At 38.9% G+C, this 22,409-nt stretch overlaps 1 protein-coding gene across 1 annotated transcript; it reads left to right on the forward strand.

The window, feature by feature from the left end:
* The first annotated feature begins 729 nt into the window (after window positions 1–729).
* prlh2 (prolactin releasing hormone 2) lies at window positions 730–6,224 on the forward strand. Its single transcript, XM_051929371.1, has 4 exons — window positions 730–803; window positions 3,400–3,560; window positions 5,254–5,486; window positions 5,951–6,224. The coding sequence occupies exons 1-3, from the start codon at window positions 745–747 to the stop codon at window positions 5,451–5,453; spliced, it is 420 nt and encodes a 139-aa protein (XP_051785331.1). The 5' UTR covers window positions 730–744; the 3' UTR covers window positions 5,454–5,486; window positions 5,951–6,224.
* The last annotated feature ends 16,185 nt before the right edge of the window (window positions 6,225–22,409 follow it).

Here is a 22,409-nt window from a genome sequence, read left to right on the forward strand (position 1 = left end):
AAAATTGCCTTGACCTTGTAAATACTTTTAGTGTATTTATGTTAGTAAAAGGGACTTTTGAATACAATGACATAATAGCAACCCAGCGCCAAGGAAACATAAAGTGTTTGACTTTTGATGGGTTGTCCGGCTGGTGGGTCTAGCTAGCATACACACACACACACTTAATATAGCTCACTGTTAATGCGAAATGGTTTGATGGGAAAAGCAAAGGTCTTATTAGGTGGAATCAGGTTTGTTTCACGTTTAACGAATAAAACTAAAAGGCGCTACAAAACTTTTCACAGCATACGACGACACTTTTTTCCAGGTCTTTGGAAAAGCCAGGGTCCGCTAATGCTTTTATGTAGTCTTAACCATACGGATCAATATCAATCAATATAAAACAGAGGAGACTGACGCAGAATCCACCTCCTTAACTCCTGCTCCAACATAGTTAATGAGGAGACAGACCCGCAAATCTGACGCTTATTTTCTTTCTGATGTTCTGCGCCTGTCAGCAAAGCGCTGATGAAGTGGATTGAGACGTGCTTAAAGGAGAGGGAGTGAGAGACGGAGTGAGAGAGCGAGCAAGCAAAATACCCTTCAATGAGAAAAAGAAAAAAAAAGCTGCTTAATGGCTCCTTTGTGAGAGGGGGAGAAAAAAAGACATCAGTGTAGTAGCCCACCTGCGGCTGACGTGCATCCTCTGTGCCTTTACTAAGATCCCCCTCTATAAAAGGTCTCGGCCACGAAGTGGCCCGAATGAACATCGTAGGAGATTATCGGAAGTCGATTAGCATCTGCTGGGTCCGGGACAAGAGGTGATGTGCTCTTATTTTTCCAGTAGCCTCCAGTTAAGTAAAACTGAAAAAAAAGAAAAGGATTGTGAATTTATTCGGGTAGCAAACGACGATGTTAAACCGAAAGCTAAATGCGTAGCCTGTTTGCCGGTCTGATTTTTTTCGTGTTATTCGTGTCCCGATTCTCAGAACGCTTGTGACTTCGTGTTTTATAGAAGCGCAGTACTTTCATAAAAAGTGACAAAATATTATACAGATATTGTTCACACTGTAACTACATCTGGACTTACGTACTTGTTTATTAATAAGGATCGCAATGCTTTGCTTTTAATATTTATCATAAATGATGAAACAGTTGGTTCTGTTGCGCACGTATGCTTTAATTTAGATTATCATGAAGCAGTCAATGCAATTTAAATGAGTTTTACCTAAAACTTCTCAAACTTTTTTCAGCTTTCTACTGCAGCGGATCCTCTTTAATATGGGAGTCTAATGTGAGTTGAAGGCGCTCGGTTTCCCGAACAGCAATTCCTATACACCACAAAACTGAATTAATTCATGATTTTACTGGTTTATGTGGAAGAAACGCAATGCCTTGCTTTGCAGTGGAATACATTCAAATTTAAAACGTGTCATTCAAAAAAATAAGAGTTTGTAATAGTTCGCAAAAATGCATTTTTAATATTAAACGTGTACGCCGATCTAGCGATGTGAGTTTTCCGTCTACTACAGAATTTTGCGTTGCGTTGCACTTGTGGCTGCGGCTTCCTGCCTTGTGCTCGAGACTGCGTGCTGACCAGCGCTCGGTCAGAATATTGGAATAAGCAGACCCGGGGAAGGAATAGCTGGCACTTTACAGTATTTGGTTATGAGAAACACCATTTGCGTTAATTTATTAATTAGTGTTGCTGGACATTGTCTAAAATGAATATTTGAACCGCTTATATATACATGTTTACTGGCGTATCGAAAAACTGCAAGCCTGCTTAACTAACGCATTTAAAACGTGGAAAAAAATATAAATCCGTTAACAAACATAAGGATCTTAAAATTCAAACAAAAATACAACAAAGCACAAGATCACCAGCGCCACAGAGATAATAAACTCGGTTGTCGATGCGACTGTCCAGGTGCTTTGGGATGTGCCTGGTGTGCCGGAGAAGTCAGTTGGAATATTGACATACAAGAAGCCCCGAATAATCTGTTTCTTCCGTGATGATTCTTTAAAGTCGAAAACGTCAACTGTTTAATGACTGGATTTTTTGTTATAGATAAATGGACTGATGAAATTTTAATTTAATCTGAATTAAAAATGATTATTTAATTATAATGATAGTCTTTCTACATCGTAGGATACTAAAACGAAGAACTGTTTTATTAGGGTGTTCGAATGAAATGTAAAATTTAGTTAATTCATTCGTTCATTTGTTTTGTGATGCTATCGTCAATTTGTGACTAAAACTGAGTTTTAGTGCAATCGCATAGACATTTTGGAGTAATCGCTCAGTTAAATTTAATAAAATTTTACTTAATGTGATAATCATTGTGCCGATTCATTGTTATAAACTTAAGGCTTTAGCCATAAGGTGTTGTGGAATATACTTCCGCGTCTCACTATTCACAAATAATTGTATTAGATGTATTTTAAATATTGTTGAAAGAATTGCGCTGAATTCCAGATTTTTATATTGATGCACAAACATCGCCAAAAATATAAATATTACTTTGCTACTTTTCCGAAAGGTCAGAGTTAAGCAGACCATCTTATATTGACAATTTTACGTCTTCTTGGGGGAAAAAAAAGCGCTCCGGATTCTTTTACATGACAGGAAGGGAAAAAACAACTAAAATAAATGTTTTAAACCAAACAATAAATAAAACTGTTCTTTTAGGAGCAGCCTTGGAGTTTTAATCAGTGCCACTGATATTTTTTTGTTCGTATACTCCTTTTGTGTGTACATTACACAGAGTAAAAACACCTGAATTCAAAGAATGTATTGATTTCAGCATTTCTTAACCATAAAGATTGATCGTTTAAAACTCTCTTTTCCGATTTTAGTATTTCCACGAGAATCAAATTTTATATCTCGATCTTGCAAAATAAAATACTCACCATGATGAGCCGTTACTGCTTTACGTAATATACAAGGGGGGTTATGCAAGTTAAAAGCACGACCCGTTCTGAGAGTGTGTGTCTCAAGAGCTGCTCCTACTCTACTGGGTGAGCGCCGAGGTCAGGCTCCACCTGCCGCGAGCATGTAATGTAGAAGGAATTCAAGTGAATTAGCCGTAATTCGTTACAGCAGGATATTTACGGTAGAATTTAATGTATTATTCAATGTTTAGCGCACGCAGTCAAACGACTGGCAGACCTGCATAGCTTGGGGCTTAAGGCGCAGAACTTACAGTTTGATCGCATTGCAAAAATGTATACGCGAACAGGCCATTTAGCTAAACACAGCTTTCCAGTTCTATCCACTTTGTCTGTTTTCAAAAGTTATTGATTTCTCTGGTAAATTTCGCAAATTGTTTTTTAGCGATCTCATGGCACCCACCACTCCCTTAACTCCCTAAACGTCATTTGAATTTGCTTTCTCCCCTGTTGTTTCCAGTTCAGGTCGATGATGCAGACAAATGTCTACTGGTGCCCTGGTGGAGACTGCTCCTTGGTGTCCAGGCGTGCTAAGGTGGCCGCCTTCTACACGGTGATGCTGCTGCTTTCTGTGAGCTTGGCCACGGCACAGAGTCAGGTTTTCAAGCACGAAATTGACAACAGGAGTAAGTAATATTTAGACAGTTTCAAGTCAGGAAAAACAGTTTTCTTCATTTTACTGAATTGGAAATGATTTGTCAAAACAACCTTAGGGTTAATATTGTTGGAAATGAGTGACAGTCAGTTAAGAGCTGACCTTTCGTGGAAGAAAATCAAGCAGCGCGGAAATGCAGCTTTACTGAGCAACGGGCACTTTCTCATGTGTTAAGCATCTGTTTGGCAGCCTGTAAAATATTTGTCTCTTTATATTCAGGTGTCAAATTTAAATATAACTTTCCAGATACGTGTGTTAAATATTTAAAGTTTCAAGAACAGAAGTATTTCAGATGTGACTGCTTCAGATTTAATTGAATTTTGACTGGATGCAATGTAATCATTTTATACTGAAGTATAAGCACGAATATCCTGATTGTAAAATTTCGAAATGCCAATTACACCCTTAGACAGTATTTAACAGACAAGTGTCGGGCTTTAGAGCTCCAATGGCCAGAGTTCGAAACCAACGTTCGCCACTGGACTGCGCCCTGTTCAGAGAGACTCCGGTTACTCCTTATTGGCCATAAGCGTCTCTGGATTTACGCATGCGCTTGGCTTGTCACGTCCTTGCGTTCAATCGAGGGCCGATTCACTTTGGAAGCTATTATGTGTTCCAGTTCTTTACGAGGGCAATTTTGTAATGCCGATCATTCCAATCGCATGCTTGTTGAAGAAATCTCCAAATATGACGGGCGTCTTGTTATCTTGCCACATTCTGCATTATTCGGCTCCGACCGATAGACTCTGTTAACTGAGGTGAAGCATAATCCATCACACAGCCAAGGCCCTCTACGGCTCTGGCACACTAGCAAACACAAACTGCAGCCTTAGTCTTAATCATCAATGTAATAAATTAATAAAAATATACCGAAAAGGCCAGAAGCTCTGTTTCAGTCACATCTTGAATGTCTGTATGGGTTTAATGGCGCATACAGTAATTCTGAGTCAGCATGTGTCTTGCATTGCTCAGGTGTACATATTTTAGCAGAACAAAACACAAAGAAGGAATTATCAGCAAATGCAACTTTCTAAGTATGAATATCGTGCTATTTTTACAATTTTAACTTGTGCAGAATAAAAATAATTGTATTTATAGGTACTAGCTACTTTTTTTCTCTAAAGTTCTTCAAATTTTGAAGAGAAAGTGTTTGCCAGTCTTGTTGCAAAGTAAAGTGTGTTATTGCTATAAGGAGCTCTTAACAAGCCGTTGTGTTTTGACCCGTGCCCATAATCATATGTGTTTTAAAGCACAATAAAAAATAAAAATAAAAAAAGATGCTTTTGATGCATTAAAAGTAAGCAGTTGAAAATTACAGCATCTAGGAAATTCAGTACAGTATGGGTGAGATAAGGCAGCCCGCCATATCTTACATTATTTATGGATATATTTAGGCTACATACACATTATTCACTAAAAGTTATCATGTTATGGTTTTCTGCCTAAAGTTTCGATAAATCTGTATAAATTTAGTATAATGGGCAACTAAATCATAGTCAAAAGACTTTGTTTATTATAGACCTATCCTGTTTAACCAGTTGAGTAATTTATACTTACTGTAAATATAAAAAATAATAGCTAGCCATATAATTTAGCTTTCATTTAATAATATCATGGTACTAATATTAAACACTGTTACTAATATGTTTTGCTTTTATCTACAGGTCCAGAAATTGATCCTTTCTGGTATGTGGGTCGTGGGGTGCGGCCAATTGGTCGTTTTGGCAAAAGGCAAATTAAAATGTATAGCAATTTGCAGCCTGTTGTTAATAATATGGAACTCATTCTGAACAGACTGAGAAATCAAGAAATCCGTCGTCTAGATCAAACATTAGGGGAGGAGCGACCTGACTGGATACCATGACAGAAGAGTCCATGATAAAAAGAAAACAAAAAAGTAAATAAATAAATAAAAATAAAAAGTAAAACAATAAATCAACTAAAGCAAATAATTTGTTTTAAATTTTCCTCCTTAAAATGTATTTTTAGGGCCCCTATTTTATGTTGTATTGAATTGATTGTAAATATTTCATTTATGTTATTTTTAATAAAATTAATATCCCAATAAGACCTATATTTATTTATATGTCTTTATTTTAAAGAGTATATGAATTTTTAGAAGTGTTACCTTTATCAGTCCTTTCAGCTTGAATAACTGAAAATTATTATATATACCACCCGACACACTGGGGATTCATTGTGGTTTTGTTATTTTAATTGTTGTTGTTATTATTACTATTCATTAATTAGCTTTTCTTTATATATATATATATATATATATATATATATATATATATATATATATATATATATATATATATATATATATATAAACAGGTTTTTTTTTGCCATTACTTATAGAAATGTTGAATCTGCCCCTTTAATATGTGCCAGGATTGAGGATGTTTCAAGTAATCAAGATATGGAAAATAAAATAGCATTTTAAAAGTTAATGTGGTAGAAAGTCCTTCATGCTTTATGTTATCTGTGAGTTCATCAGTTCAATGTAATTTGTCTTTTGGTAGATAACTAAAAGGCTGTTCTAGCTCTGTGCCTCAGAGTGGTTTTCTATGTTGTTATAAATGAAAGTCTCAATTTGCTGTAACACTTTCAAAAATTATGGATGAAAGCGAGTTTTTTCAGGTTTTCACTGAACTACGCAAATTGTTAAGTTTATGTCAAAAATTAAGTTGTAATGGTTCAGAAGTTTTATTAATTTTAACTTCTTTTAGCCTGACTTTTAAGTATTTTTTTCATCGTGTTAATATTTAATGTATGTCAAACAACTGTTACTTTCTGCAGCTAATTTATGCTATGTAATATTGCATGCTGCTAGTTAGATAATGTTATGTAGTTATTAAATGTAATTCTTCTAATTTAAATAGAGAAAAAAATGCAGAATAAATGTTTCCTTAAAATAGCAAAATAAAATGACATTTTTTATTTAAACTGCAAATTTTACAAGATTTCCATGTCACTTTTAAAAATTCAACAGCATTTCTTATTAGAAAGTTAAAATAAAGTTTATAAGATTATATTTTCTTTAAAAAAATATTTAACCATTATGGTCTGCTAAAAGTCACTTTAATTAAAGTGAACAATGATAATGATAATGCTGCCAAACACACTTATGAATTTACTGAAAATACAAAGTTATGGAAATAAGTTCAAGTATATTGTCATGTGCACAGTAAGGAAACATGTTTCCCTCCCTGTACAATGAAATTCTTTCTTTGCTATCCACACTAAATGCCAAAACCAACGTATAAAGATAAACATAAATAAAAAGTAGCAGATAGATAATAACTAACAGAGGCAGCATAAAGTATAGAAACAGAATAAAAGTATAAAGTGAAATGTGCAGATAGGTGTGTGATGGACAAGTCAAATGCAGTTGTGTGAGGTAGATAGAATGAGGTGAACCACGGTTATAAACTCTAGTCAGTTATTTAGGAATCTAATGCCCTTGGAAAAGAAAGAGTTCTTTAGCCTGGATGTCCTGCATTTCATACTTCTATACCTCCTGCCTGAGGGTAGAAGTGTCAACAGTTCATGTGTGGGGTGGGTGGGGTCCCTGAGGATCGAGGCAGTTCTCATTCGGACTCTGCAGTTGTAGATGCTCTGCAGAGAGGACAGTGGGGTCCTGGTGATCTTCTCAGCAGTCTTTACCACTCTCTGCAGGCGTTTGCGGTCCATAGCAGTAGTGTTGCCATACCACACAGTGAAGCAGCTGGTCAAGATGCCCTCAACAATACAGCTGTAAAAGTTGCCGAGGATCTTAGTTGACATACCAAACTTCCTCAGCCTCTTCAGAAAGTACAGCTGCTGCTGGGCCCTCGTGACCATCTGTGTGGTGTTAGGTGTCCAAGTGGGGTCCTCACTGATGTAGATGCCCAGGTATTTCATGTTGCTCACCCTCTCCACTTCAAGCCCTCGGATGAACAGTGGCCGGTGAGGTCTCCTCTCCTTCCTCATGTCCACTATCATCTCCTTCGTCTTGTCTGTGTTAAGGGTGATGTTGTTGTCATCACACCATGACGCCAGACTGTCCACCTCCCTCCTGTAGGCCACCTCATCCCCACCAGTGATGCATCCTTTCACTATGGTGTCGTCTGCAAACTTTAGGATGATGTTATCTTTGTGGGAGGCGACACAGTCATGGATGAACAGTGTGCAGAGGATGGGGCTGAGGGTGCATCCCTGTGGGGTGCCAGTGTTTGTGATAATGGTGGCTGAAGTCCTATTACCAATCCTGACAGACTGGGGCCTGCAGTCAGAAAGTCTAGGAGCCAGTCACAGAGGGTGGGGTGCAGGCCAAGTGCAGACAGTTTATGGGTGAATTTATGGGGGATAACCGTGTTAAAGGCGGAGCTGTAGTCAACAAAGAGCATCCTGATGTAGGAGTCTTTGTTTTTCAGATGGGAGAGGGAATAATGTAGTGCGACCGCAACAACATCTGAGGTGGACCTGTTGGGCCGGTAGGCATACTGCAGGGGGTGCAGAGTGTCCGGTATACTGTTCTGAATGTGGGCCAGCACCACTCTCTCAAAACACTTCATGATGATTGGAGTGAGTCCTACCGGCCTGTAATCATTCAGGCAGGTGGGTGGACTTGAAATGAACCTTTATGCTTGGCAGTATTTTTCAGTGTACTGATGCTGCAAAGCAGGGAGAGTAGACCAGCTCAGATGTGGTACTGGTCCACAAACCAGTTATTGCAGAAATGTTTTTTTCAATGACTGTTGCTTTTCATTCACTATGAATACATCCATCCATCCATTTCCCAACCCGCTGAATCCGAACACAGGGTCACGGGGGTCTGCTGGAGCCAATCCCAGCCAACACAGGGCACAAGGCAGGGAACCAATCCAGGGCAAGGTGCCAACCCACCACAGGACACACACAAACACACACCAAGCACACACTAGGGCCAATTTAGAATCGCCAATCCACCTAACCTGCATGTCTTTGGACTGTGGGAGGAAACCGGAGCGCCCGGAGGAAACCCACGCAGACATGGGGAGAACATGCAAACTCCACGCAGGGAGGACCCGGGAGGCGAACCCAGGTCCTCAGGTCTCCCAACTGCGAGGCAGCAGCGCTACCCACTGCGCCACCGTGCCGCCCACTATGAATACATTTCACTGATAATGATGACTATGATGAAGCCTATCACCCAGCTCTGAATCCGTACAAACTATGGGATGTATATCATGCAATCATCAAAAATACGTAGAATGTGTATGTTCCTGATTGTGACATTATATAGTATAGTATTGACAAAAGTGTCATGGGTTACAAGGGAAAGCTGTTGTAGATATAGTACATCACATCCAGATGGACAATTTTGTATTAAGTTCTACTTGCTGTGCAAAGCAGGCTCTGAGTATATCTGAAATTCAGTATTTTACACCAGTAGGTGGAATCAAGTGGGATGACAAGTGCAGTCAATATGATGTTGATGCATCATCTGTATTGTCATCTGCTGACCCGTTGTTTGACCAAGGTCACTGTATAGTGACAAACAATTTTTATACCTAACCTGAACTGCTTGAGATTTTCCTTCAAAGAAAAACTGATATATATAACACAGTACAAACAAACCACAATGGTAAGCATGGTGAATTCGGTCACATGAACATGTCAAGCTGCAAGCGTGGTGTAATTACTGCTTGACAAAAGGGCAAAATGATTGCAATCAAGTTGAAGGACAAGGAAGACATCTGCCTCCTAAGCACTCTTTGTGCCCATGTCAGGGGAAATGTGGAAGTCAGTAAATCTTGTGCTGTGGTATCATGACACAATGGGCATTGTCCAAAGTGTGGGTCTACATATCTACATATGTTGGTGACTTTTTAAAAACATATCATATGAAGTGTATATACCAAACCTACATCAGTACAGCTGTGGATACTAAATGTAAAGTATTTCTCTTACTGTGATTATGTTGATGTTTTGGTATGTACACGTTTCTGTTACACATAATAACAGTTTTTGTTGTTGAAAAAAATTCAACACTTATTTGGTTAATTTTTCCTGGGGTTAACATAATGATAAGGAAGCTATAGTTTGTTAGCACTGATGCAATCATCTGAGAAGCACACTGGCTGATGGGAATTGTAGTCCTCACATCGCTCTTTGCCACAAGGTTTCAGATAAGATGTTAGTGGGGAAAATATATGTTAAATATCTTTATTAGTAGATTAGTTGGGCAAAACATATGATGCCCACGGCCACAGTACCTGCTAAATGCATCTTCTTTAAGGTTTCCCTCTCTCTTTTCACTTCTGCAAACAGCCTTCATTTGTGTAAAGCTGCATGTCCTATTTCTCCCTGAGATCGCTGCCATTTATATATATTTGCATCTAGAAATCTACAAAGAGAAAAAATGAGTCACATATCTTAAAATACTTTTCTATTTCTAAGTTTTTGACAACCTTCCAGGGTTTGGTATATCTACAGTAAATGATTAGACATACAGAAATCAAAGGCAATACATAGTACAGGAGGGGTTGGGGGTGAATTAGTATGGTAGGGTTCGGAAGGTGTTAATCATAAAGTTTTTTTTTTTTTTTTTTTTTTTTAACTATTTGGATGTTCTTCTTTTTAAGCCTGCATTTGCCAGGTTCAGATCCAAATGTCTGTTAATGCCGTGATTCAGCCAGCTTTCTGGCACTTTTAGTATTAGCCCTGAATTTTGCTTGCACTGTGTCCCAGTTAAACGTTTGTCTGGTTGAACTTATATGTGAATATATAAGAAACCGTGGGTCCTTCCTTCTGACGGCATTGCGATACTCTTGTATATGTGTTGCACTTGTATACGTGGTAGCATATAATTTTCTACGTTGTCAAAAGGAAGGATTGCCAAGATTAGAGATAACTGCTTAACTTGAGATGTAAGAGGAGTTCTGTTTTGGTATACTCACGTGGAGAAATTTACTGGTAATCCTCTATGAAAAAAGAAGAACCCACAATTGTCTGTGAAATATTTGGCACCCATCATTGTTTATTCCATTTTAACAAAAATCAGTCTTTGTAAAATGTAAAACATGCCTGAAAAGCGAAATTCATTTCGCTTACCTTCACATTCCCATCCTGTCTAGATTACAAGAATCCTCAATTTTTAGCAGAAACCCATCAGACTAGAGGTGTAGCAATACCAGTGCTTTTAAAGTAGCAAATAAGTGCTCACATTGAGACAAAATAAGGTGTGACATTAATGCTGGCATTTATTTGAAAAGATAATGTGGACAAATTTGTTGGTACTTCTCCACAAAAACGGAAGAATCCACAATTGTCTCTGTAGTAACTTGAAACTGGCAAAGGTAATTGGCACTCAAAATTGTTTATTCTGTATTTTTTTAAAAATCAGACTTTGATTTAAATATTTCATTCAACATAGTATTTCAAATAATAATACAAATGAAAATGGCATGGACAAAAATGATGGGACCCTTGACCTAATATTTTGTTGCACAAGCTTTAGAGGAAATCACTGCAAACAAGCGATTCCTGTGGCTCTCAATGAAACTTCTGCACATGTCAAAAGGTAGTTTGGCCCACACATCCTAAGCAAACTGCTACAGCTGTCTCAAGTTTGAAGGGTGCCTTCTCCAGACTGCATGTTTCACTTCTTTCAATAGATGTTCGATAGGATTCAAATCAGGGCTCATAGGAAGCAACTTCAGAATAGTCCAATGCTTTGTTCTTAGCCATTCTTGGGTGCTTTTAGCTGTGTGATTTGGGTCATTATCTTGTTGCAGGATCCATGATCTCTGACTGAGACAGAGCTTTCTGACACTGGGCAGTATGCTTTGTTTCAGAATGCCTTGATAATCTTGAACTGTCATTGATTCCTGCACAGACTCAAGGCACCCTGTGCCAGACAGAGCAAAGCAGACACAAAACATAACCAAGCCTCCTTCATGTTTCATACAGTGCATCCAGAAAGTATTCACAGCGCATCACTTTTTCCACCTTCTGTTATGTTACAGCCTTATTCCAAAATGGATTAAATTAATTTTTTTCCTCAGAATTCTGTACACAACACCCCATAATGACAACGTGAAAAAAGTTTACTTGAGGTTTTTGCAAATTTATTAAAAATAAAAAAACTGAGAAATCACATGTACATAAGTATTCACAGCCTTTGCTCAATACTTTGTCAATGCACCTTTGGCAGCAATTACAGCCTCAAGTCTTTTTGAATATGATGCCACAAGCTTGGCACACCTATCCTTGGCCAGTTTCGCCCATTCCTCTTTGTAGCACCTCTCAAGCTCCATCAGGTTGGATGGGAAGCGTCGGTGCACAGCCATTTTAAGATCTCTCCAGAGATGTTCAATCAGATTCAAGTCTGGGCTCTGGCTGGGCCACTCAAGGACATTCACAGAGTTGTCCTGAAGCCACTCCTTTGATATCTTAGCTGTGTGCTTAGGGTGGTTGTCCTGCTGAAAGATGAACCATCGCCCCAGTCTGAGGTCAAGAGCGCTCTGGAGCAGGTTTTCATCCAGGATGTCTCTGTACATTGCTGTAGTCATCTTTCCCTTTATCCTGACTAGTCTCCCAGTTCCTGCCGCTGAAAAACATCCCCGCAGCATGATGCTGCCACCACCATGCTTCACTATAAGGATGGTGCCAGGTTTCCTCCAAACGTGACGCCTGGCATTCACACCAAAGAGTTCAATCTTTGTCTCATCAGACCAGAGAATTTTCTTTCTCATGGTCTGAGAGTCCTTCAGGTGCCCTTTTGGCAAACTCCAGGTGGGCTGCCATGTGCCTTTTACTAAGGAGTGGCTTCCGTCTGGCCACTCTACCATACAGGCCTGATTGGTGGATTGCTGCAGAGATGGTTGTCCTTCTGGAAGGTTCTCCTCTCTCCACAGAGGACCTCTGGAGCTCTGACAGAGTGACCATCGGGTTCTTGGTCACCTCCCTGACTAAGGCCCTTCTCCCCCGATTGCTCAGTTTAGATGGCCGGCTAGCTCTAGGAAGAGTCCTGGTGGTTTTGAACTTCTTCCACTTACGGAGGCCACTGTGCTCATTGGGACCTTCAAAGCAGCAGAAATTTTTCTGTAACCTTCCCCAGATATGTGCCTCGAGACAATCCTGTCTCAGAGCTCTACAGACAATTCCTTTGACTTCATGCTTGGTTTGTGCTCTGACATGAACTGTCAACTGTGGGACCTTATATAGACAGGTGTGTGCCTTTCCAAATCATGTCCAATCAACTGAATTTACCACAGGTGGACTCCAATTAAGCTGCAGAAACATCTCAAGGATGATCAGGGGAAACAGGATGCACCTGAGCTCAATTTCGAGCTTCACGGCAAATTCTGTGAATACTTATGTACATGTGCTTTCTCAATTTTTTTTATTTTTAATAAATTTGCAAAAACCTCAAGTAAACTTTTTTCACGTTGTCATTATGGGGTGTTGTGTGTAGAATTCTGAGGAAGAAAATGAATTTAATCCATTTTGGAATAAGGTTGTAACATAACAAAATGTGGAAAAAGTGATGCGCTGTGAACACTTTCCGGATGCACTGTAAGTAGGTATGCATTCTTTGAATGCTTCATTTTTTTTCATCAGTGGACACAGAGCTGATGTGATTTTGCAAAAAGCTCCAGTTTTCTCTCATCTGTCCAAAGGGCATTCTACCAGAAGCATTGTGGCTTATCAGTATGCATTTTAACAAATTCCAATGTGGCTTTTCATGTCAGACAACTTTCTCCTTTGACTTCTCTTGTCCAAGTTCAGCATGGGATACAGGATACACCAAATAGTAGAGTGACTCCATTTTCTCCATTTAAATAGGCTGAATGAATGATTGGAGACATGTGTGATACAAAAAAAGAAAACAACTTGTTTCAAAAATTCCTCTAATCCAGTTATTCACAATTTTTCCTAGGTGTACCAACAATGCTATTTGCGGATGATGTGGTTCTGTTGGCTTCATCGGACAGTGACCCCCAGCTCTCTCTGGAGTGGTTCGCAGCCGAGTGCACAAAGGAAGTTTTAAAGATTTAATGGCATACTTTAAACTTTAACAATGACCTGAAATCTGACCTTTTAACAAAATACTACTTGAGCAAGTGCAACCTGAATTGGAATGCCTTCCTAAAAGGTAGGCTGAAAAGAAAGCAATAAGAAAATGAGGCCAATGTATTAATTGTCAGATTGGTATGGCATAAGACACAGATGTGTCAAAGTAAAATTAATCAATCGAAACGACTGTAGTCTTTGAATGCACAGCTAAAGACTGACTTAGCTGAAATATGCATCTCTTTAATGGGCATATATTAAAACTTGTGTTAAAACTCCGCAAATGCCATCTTCAATTATTCATTACCATCAACAACTTTATAATTATATCCTAAAGAAGTGTTTTTCATTTATTGTGCATAAAGAGCTACCCAGGTGTGCCGTATAGGACCGACTTTATGAGTGGGAAAAGGAATGAAGCAGTTGGGAAACGTATCCAAAGTGCTCACTAAGTGCTGTTTCTGCGAACACCAACCTCCAAGCTGATATTTTTCTTTTTTGCCAGCGTCCCACCCTTTTGGACAGTTTAGCACATGTATAGATTTAATGATTTTGAGGTTAGTAGAATTATGGTGTGCCTTAGGATTTTTTGGGTTACAAAAATTGTGCCACCACAGAAAAATGGTTGGAAAATACTGCACTACCTATACCTTTGCTCCTGGCATGCTAAGAAACGTTCTCTGTAGCAGCTTTCTTGTTTAAAAATCATGCGTTACTTGGGTGGTTATGTTGCGTTCTTTGCATAAATTAGCAAAGATACTACAAAATGGAATAATGGGTAGGAATAATCATTACACTTTTATTTTGTAGCATTTTGTCATTACATTAGGGTAGCCAGCACTGTAAGCTACCTAGCAGTCCGGCGAGTTAAATACAGAGGTACTAAAGACCTATGTTGGTTTTAGTGCCACTCAAAGAAAACTTTTTTTGCACGTACGTGATATGACATTGATTCAATCTTCTTACAGAAATGACACAAACGAAATTGTATTGGTATGTATAAATTAAAGAAATGAATATCAGTACCACGTATTGACATCTGACAGGGCGTTGTGAAACTTTTAAATAATTTTTTTTTTATTTCTCAAAATTTTTAAAGGTAGTATATAAATATAGATGTGTATGTAATTCTTTAGATACACACTTAATTTATTTGTATTGAAATACCCACAATCAGGAACAATACCAGTACATGTTTCAGGAGTTTGAAACTAATAAGCTTTTATTGATTGCTTCCCAGCTAAACTCCTACTGTTCTAGCCATAGGAGATACCTCTAATTTTTTATTCACAATCAGACTCATTCGACTCTTTTACACCGCTCATCTTCTGCTTTAGTGTTACGGCCTGTTGTTTGACTCTCATTCCCCTCAGCAAGCTCATTTACTGTGTGCTGTTCCCACACACCGTGCTGCTCTTTCTCATCTCCACATGTGCTGCTACTGCTCACTGTGTTCTCCTTCTCTCCGTCCCCAGCACCAACAAAACAAGCACACCTTCCAGAACCTTCCTCCTTTCTTCCGGGACCTTCTCCGCCCACTGAGATGCTTCATTAGCATATCACACTTCACCTTCTGCAAGCACAGTGCTCAGTAGTTGTCCAGACCCATGGTCATCTGAGTCTCTGGCTGGATCATGACAGTATTATTGTTTCATAATGTTAAAAAAAAATTTACATGAAAATGCCTCCCTGACCAATGCACTGCCTTAGGCATTTTCCTTGTTGCCGGCCCTGGATGCGACAATATTTTTGATATGTTAAACAGGCCACATTAATCGCAAAAATAAACACGTTAACTTTCCGAGGCCCATATAAAACTCAAAACACTATGAATGACACCTTACTTTTACATGTAACAGAATACAAAACAGCATAAGTTGCACTTTATCCACTATTTCCAAATGAAAAGTGTTCATGTCCATTAGATTCTTAAATACAAATATGCAAGGCTGAAAAACATTGTTGGTTTTTTCCTTACTTTGCAGATCTCAACAAAAGTTCAAGTAATTCCACATCTGCACACTCATTCTCCTTGGACAGCAGATGTGGCTGAATCTCAGTTTGAAAAAGATTGTTCACAGTGCCATATATGAAAGAACTCTGAGCCACTGAAATGTAATTTTCAAAGATAACACATCATCTAACAAAAGTGTAGGTTATATTAACTGTATTTTTAACATTTAAATTTAGTATATTATTTTTGTAATCTTGAACAGAAATATATGACTGTCAATTAAGAAGAGGGGACTATTAAGTCCATTTTCATTGAAAGATTATCAACCATACTGGCATGACAGTCTTATGGTCACAGCAGTCCACAGTCTATTTAGAAACCTGTTTGTTGTTCTTTCTGTCTGAATAACCACACACAGTTCCTAGTCTGTTGCTAATAACATCAAGCAGTTGCTCTCACTCATTTTGTCAATAAGCTAATGGAAGAGGGCGTCTGGAAATTAAAAGGCAGACTGAAAGTATCTGTACTGCAAGCCTATTCAACTCTAACAGTATCCCAAAATAAGATTAGTTATGAAAATATTACATGTAGAGACAAAATGTGTCAGCACAGGCATCATTATTAAAGTAATTCTGGCAATTAAATGGTCAAGCAGATGGTGACATTTGTCCCTTGCAGTTTCAGAGTGCTGGTTTCAAATCCTAGGCCTGGCACAGTCTGTATGGAATTCAAATATTCTACATGCTTCTGTGTGGGCTGATTTAAAGAAATCGTGCCTTCTATGTTTCTGTGGAATGCCTGTGACAACAAAACCAAAATGGAAGTAATACATTTTATTATAGCTCAGCTTCCTCATTTGCATACCCTTTTTGTAAAACATTAATTTCACTTAGCTGTTGCTTTGTTGTATTGATGAAATATCAATCTTTGGACCTTGTGTTTAAAGAAAAGCAACCTTTCAGCCCCAGGGGCATATTTTGACTTTGAAAAGTCATCTTCAAACACTATTATCGACTGCCACGCATACGTCTCAACTGAGATAAGAAGTTCCATTCCCGGGCAAGAAGGGGTGCTGTCGCTAACGGTCTTCTCAACCTTTTCTTACAGCCCAGAAACACGCCCAGTGAGGGAAACCAGGCCTGTCACTAAGGTCAGAAAAAAGTCCCACCCCTTCTGGTGTCGGGGACATAAAAACCCGAACTCCAGGAAGGTGGCATCGTCTTGAAAGGATCTTGGAGGAGAGAGGAGCTCAGACGAGCGATTTCCTGCTACATTAGCCGTTTAGTCTATGATCGGTTCAGTTCTTTGAAGTCTGTGTTCATTTTTGGGACTGTTTCTGCTACCATCTTTGCTTTTTGAGTTATGAAGTAAATGGGGTTAGCAGAACGGTATCTCAAACTTTTGCATTGTCTCACCTGCTTCCTGGCTGCCAGTCACACAAAGTCATTGAATGTTGATACCCAGATATGAATTGCTTTCTCTGTTTTGTAGACAATTAGACAATAATAATCACTGATAAAATGTCACACTTATAATCACAGTCTTTCACTGTATGTGATAAAAAGAATTCAAAGACTAATTTAATTCAGATCATACCATACTATGTGCTGTGTAAGCCCATGCTGTAAAAAACCCAGGGTCCTAGAAACTATTGGAATCGTCAGAAAAAAAATTGAAATGTATGTTCCGATGTTCGAGGCTAAGTGACTTTGTCTTTCTTCTGAGGTTTCGTTTTGCTGACATGCTGGCTTTGCTTGTGTTATTAGTGGCTAAATGAGTTTTCTGTTTCCTCAGAGGAGGAGCCCTTACCCCAACCCAGACAGACACACACTTCCATGAGTAGACATTTATATATAAGATGCAGTGCAGTGTAATCAGTTCAGTTCAGATTTATTGTTTTGTGTACAAAGTAAAATGGAACTCCTACAGCATGTTCATGCTTCACCAACGTGCACTGCGCTGCCACTCAGTAGGACTCTCCTTCCATAGGGTAGGGTAACAACCCAGAATTTAACAGGTGAAAAGTAGGTGCCATTTAGGAAAGAAATAATTGTATGATTTGAATGTGTATTTGTCATTTCATCGGATCATCTGGCTAGTCAGTTCCCAGAGATCACTGCTCCCAGCTCGTTCCCACCTCCAAATCACTAACAAAACGATTCCCTCTATGTAGTGTGTGTCTAAAGTGAATGACTGTTTGAGAATACATAGGTATATGTTATTCTAAGATATTAATGTTAATGTGTCTTGTTTAGAAAAAAAATTAATGTTAGACATTAGTTAAAGTCATTCTTGTTTTGCTTTTTTTTATATTTTTGCACAATATTTCAGGGCTTTTTAAATTTTATTTGAAGAAAATAATGTTGCATTCAATCAAGTCGAATTTGTGCAACAAATGACTTCATAGTCAAACTAAAAAAGAAGAAAAAAATCAAAGTTAAAAGAAGAAAGCAGGAACAAAGAGAAACAAAACCTAAACAAAAAAGATTTCAACCTCCTCCCAAGAGAAAGAGAGGAGAGCCAAGAGCATGGGCAAATTTAAGGGCAGTTTTAAAAATACTTTTGATGTTATTTCAAGGACATAATTGTGTCATCATTTGTATACAGTATTTATTTTTTTAATGGGAGTCATCATTTGGTATGTCTGGTTGCCAGAATAGTGTGTGGCTGCTATTGGAGCGATGCACATACCAATATCACCAAAGACATCATGGTAGCCATTATATATATATATATAAATATATATATATATATATATATATATATATATATATATATATATATATATATATATATGATGGCCAGTAACATTAAGCCAGCATCTGAACTTTAAGAAACTGGCCCTCAAGCCATGAAGATAAACTATTTAGGAAGATGTTTGGCTCTGAATCTTGTTGGTTCTGACTAATGATTTTTTCTAATCTTAAGAAACATCTCCAATTTCTGGTTTAAAAAATCAAAAAATATACACACACAAAAATATACTGTAAGTCCGCAATACGAACAAGTTCTGTTCCGAGAGTGCATTCTCAAGTCCACTTCATTCCTAAATCCAGCAAAGTTAGCCTTGGTACCCAACGAACACAATGCAACCCCCAACCTTCATCTCCTATAGAAAAACATGTACAGGTACTGCTATTTGTACATAAGAAAGTGCTTTTAAAAGTTAATATTTGTATTTTATGTTATAGATTTCTAGTGCATTTTAACAACAAACAACTGAAAGTTATTTTTTATTCCCATTGCTTTCCATCAGCTTATCTCAGTATAGAAGACTTGCTTACCGCTAGCATACTGTATCTCTCTCTTCTCAACTCATCGAAAATTTTATTTGTACTGTACATACAGTACAAACAGCTTTTAGAAGTGAATATTTCTAGTGCATTTTAACAACAAAGTTATTTTTTAATCTCATTAATCTCCATCAGTTGATCTCAGTAAAGTAGAACTTTCTTACCACTAGCAAACGAACCTAAGTATGCAGACCTAGCATACCTCTCTCTCCTCAGCTCTTATTGAAAACATGTTATTGGTATACAGTACAAATAGCTTTTAAAAGTTAATATTTTTACTGTGGAATTTTTGAGACCTCAACAACCCCCACCCCCAACTGCCCTGTGCGCCGAAACTCTGTTAACGCAGGCAGGGATTGCTTGTCCACCACCAGAGCAACTGCAAGTTCAGAGGCTCATCGAGTAAACCTTCTGTCAGCCACTACTTGATGTGGGGAACATTTAAAATCGACCACTGATTTAGCCGTGTGTTCACTTGCTGTTTTCTCACTTGTGCACAACATCTTTCTACTCTTTTAATCTGAGAAGGGAGTGACTGCAAGATGGCAACTGCATCACTGTGTGCTGAAGAGACAGCTCCCATTTGGATAACTCTGACATGACAATAAAACTGATGTTTTTTTTAGAAATCTGGACTGACCTTCTTCTCTCTTGTGCAAGTCTGTGACCCACATATTATTTATGCACAGTATTTTTGCATTAATTTTGAGTGCATTTTAACAATAAACAACCAAGTTCTTTTTCTCTCATGTTTTCAGATCTTGGTAGACTCAGTGCATCCGGAAAGTATTCCCAACGCATCACTTTTTCCACATTTTGTTATGTTACAGCCTTATTCCAAAATGGATTAAATTCATTTTTTTCGTCAGAATTCTACACACAACACCCCATAATGACAACGTGAAAAAAGTTTACTTTAGATTTTTGCAAATTTATTAAAAATAAAAAAATTGAGAAAGCACATGTATATAAGTATTCACAGCCTTTGCCATGAAGCTCGAAATTGAGCTCAGGTGCATCCTGTTTCCCCTGATCATCCTTGAGATGTTTCTGCAGCTTCATTGGAGTCCACCTGTGGTAAATTCAGTTGGTTGGACATGATTTGGAAAGGCACACACCTGTCTATATAAGGTCCCACAGTTGACAGTTCATGTCAGAGCACAAACCAAGCATGAAGTCAAAGGAATTGTCTGTAGACCTCCGAGACAGGATTGTCTTGAGGCACAAATCTGGGGAAGGTTACAGAAACATTTCTGCTGCTTTGAAGGTCCCAATGAGCACAGTGGCCTCCATCATCCGTAAGTGGAAGAAGTTAAAAACCACCAGGACTCTTCCTAGAGCTGACCGGCTAACTAAACTGAGCGATCAGGGGAGAAGGGCCTTAGTCAGGGAGGTGACCAAGAACCCGATGGTTACTCTGCCAGAGCTCCAGAGGTCCTCTGTGGAGAGAGGAGCACCTTCCAGAAGGACAACCATCTCTGCAGCAATCCACCAATCAGGCCTGTATGGTAGAGTGGCCAGACGGAAGCCACTCCTTAGTAAAAGGCACATGGCAGCCCGCCTGGAGTTTGCCAAAAGGCACCTGAAGGACTCTCAGACCATGAGAAAGAAAATTCTGTGGTCTGATGAGACAAAGATTGAACTCTTTGGTGTGAATGCCAGGCGTCACATTTGGAGGAAACCTGGCACCATCCTTACAGTGAAGCATGGTGGTGGCAGCATCATGCTGTGGGGATGTTTTTCAGCGGCAGGAACTGGGAGACTAGTCAGGATAAAGGGAAAGATGACTGCAGCAATGTACAGAGACATCCTGGATGAAAACCTGCTCCAGAGCGCTCTTGACCTCAGACTGGGGCGACGGTTCATCTTTCAGCAGGACAACGACCCTAAGCACACAGCCAAGATATCAAAGGAGTGGCTTCAGGACAACTCTGTGAATGTCCTTGAGTGGCCCAGCCAGAGCCCAGACTTGAATCCGATTGAACATCTCTGGAGAGATCGTAAAATGGCTGTGCATTGACACTTCCCATCCAACCTGATGGAGCTTGAGAGGTGCTGCAAAGAGGAATGGGCGAAACTGGCCAAGGATAGGTGTGCCAAGCTTGTGGCATCATATTCAAAAAGACTTGAGGCTGTAATTACTGCCAAAGGTGCATCGACAAAGTATTGAGCAAAGGCTGTGAATACTTATGTACATGGGATTTCTCCGTTTTTTTATTTTTAATAAATTTGCAAAAACCTCAAGTAAACTTTTTTCGTGTTGTCATTATGGGGTGTTGTGTGTAGAATTCTGAGGAAAAAAATGAATTTAATTCATTTTGGAATAAGGCTGTAACATAACAAAATGTGGAAAAAGTGATGCGCTGTGAATATTTTCCGGATGCACTGTATGTAGCAAAAAAATGTTCCACGATCTTGTCCTTGATCTTTAGAATCGTGCTGATGGTTGAAAAGTTCTTGTTATACGAATGAGCGACGTCGACCATCTTGTCACCTTGCTTTACTCTCTCAATTATTTTCACTTTTGCTTACATTGATATTGCCTGGCACTTCTTAGCAGTACATCACCGCTACTTTTACGCTTAATGCCGGACAACTTGGGCTTGGAATAAAGTATGTTAACTCATCCGTAAACAGACGTACAGCTGAAAACACAACCACATGTAGTGGATGCAAGAATGTGACTGAGAATGTAAGCAATAGTCGTGTGGGTTTTGGACTCCACCTAGCAACAGACACATAAACTGTGTGTTACTGCAACATTTAAAACCAACAAGCAAATGACCTGAAAATGCAACATGCGAGCTGGTCAGAGCAAGTGAACAAGCGAGGAATACGGATCATTTCTGGATGACAAGAGAGAAGTTTCTACTGTACATTTTGTGACTTAAGGAAGTGGGCCTGTGATTTGGCACACAAGCTTGGGAACACCCATTTAATGCCTCAAAATGTAGACATGCAAGCAAAACGATCAAACGCCTCAGTTGTCACATCAAAACAATACTGGAGACTTTTCCTCCCATTTCTGAAACATTTTAGAAGTGAGCTATATGATCAAAAGTAGTACCTTTTGCCACATTTATGGGACAGTATCTACTGCCAGAAAATTATACTCTGTTGACAGAGGAACTTTAGCAAGATGTTAAACAGGAACACAACACAGTACTGGCCAGTGTATAGTTGGTAGATGCTGAGTTGGAACTTGGGAGACACCAGGGATTGATATCACAAGACGGCACTGAGCGACTGTAATACAGAGTGTCCGCAATGTAGTGGCAGGTGATAAGTTTTAAATAGATAAATAGTCGGCTTGATTTCCATGGGTATGTGTGCTTGTACAGCTATGTGGGGTTGGTGGGGTGATCAAGATGGGGTGTGGCCTGTCTTGATTGCTCCATTGGCTTCCTGCAGTTTGCGTGTGAGGTGCTATGCCCACAGAAGTATATTACGGGAGAGAAGCTGAACAGAAAGGAAGAAAAGGAAGGAAAAAGGGCAGTTTGGAAGTTTTGAGTCAGTCAGTACAGAGGAG

Source organism: Erpetoichthys calabaricus, chromosome 6 (assembly GCF_900747795.2).
Source record: "Erpetoichthys calabaricus chromosome 6, fErpCal1.3, whole genome shotgun sequence".
NCBI lineage: Eukaryota > Metazoa > Chordata > Cladistia > Polypteriformes > Polypteridae > Erpetoichthys > Erpetoichthys calabaricus.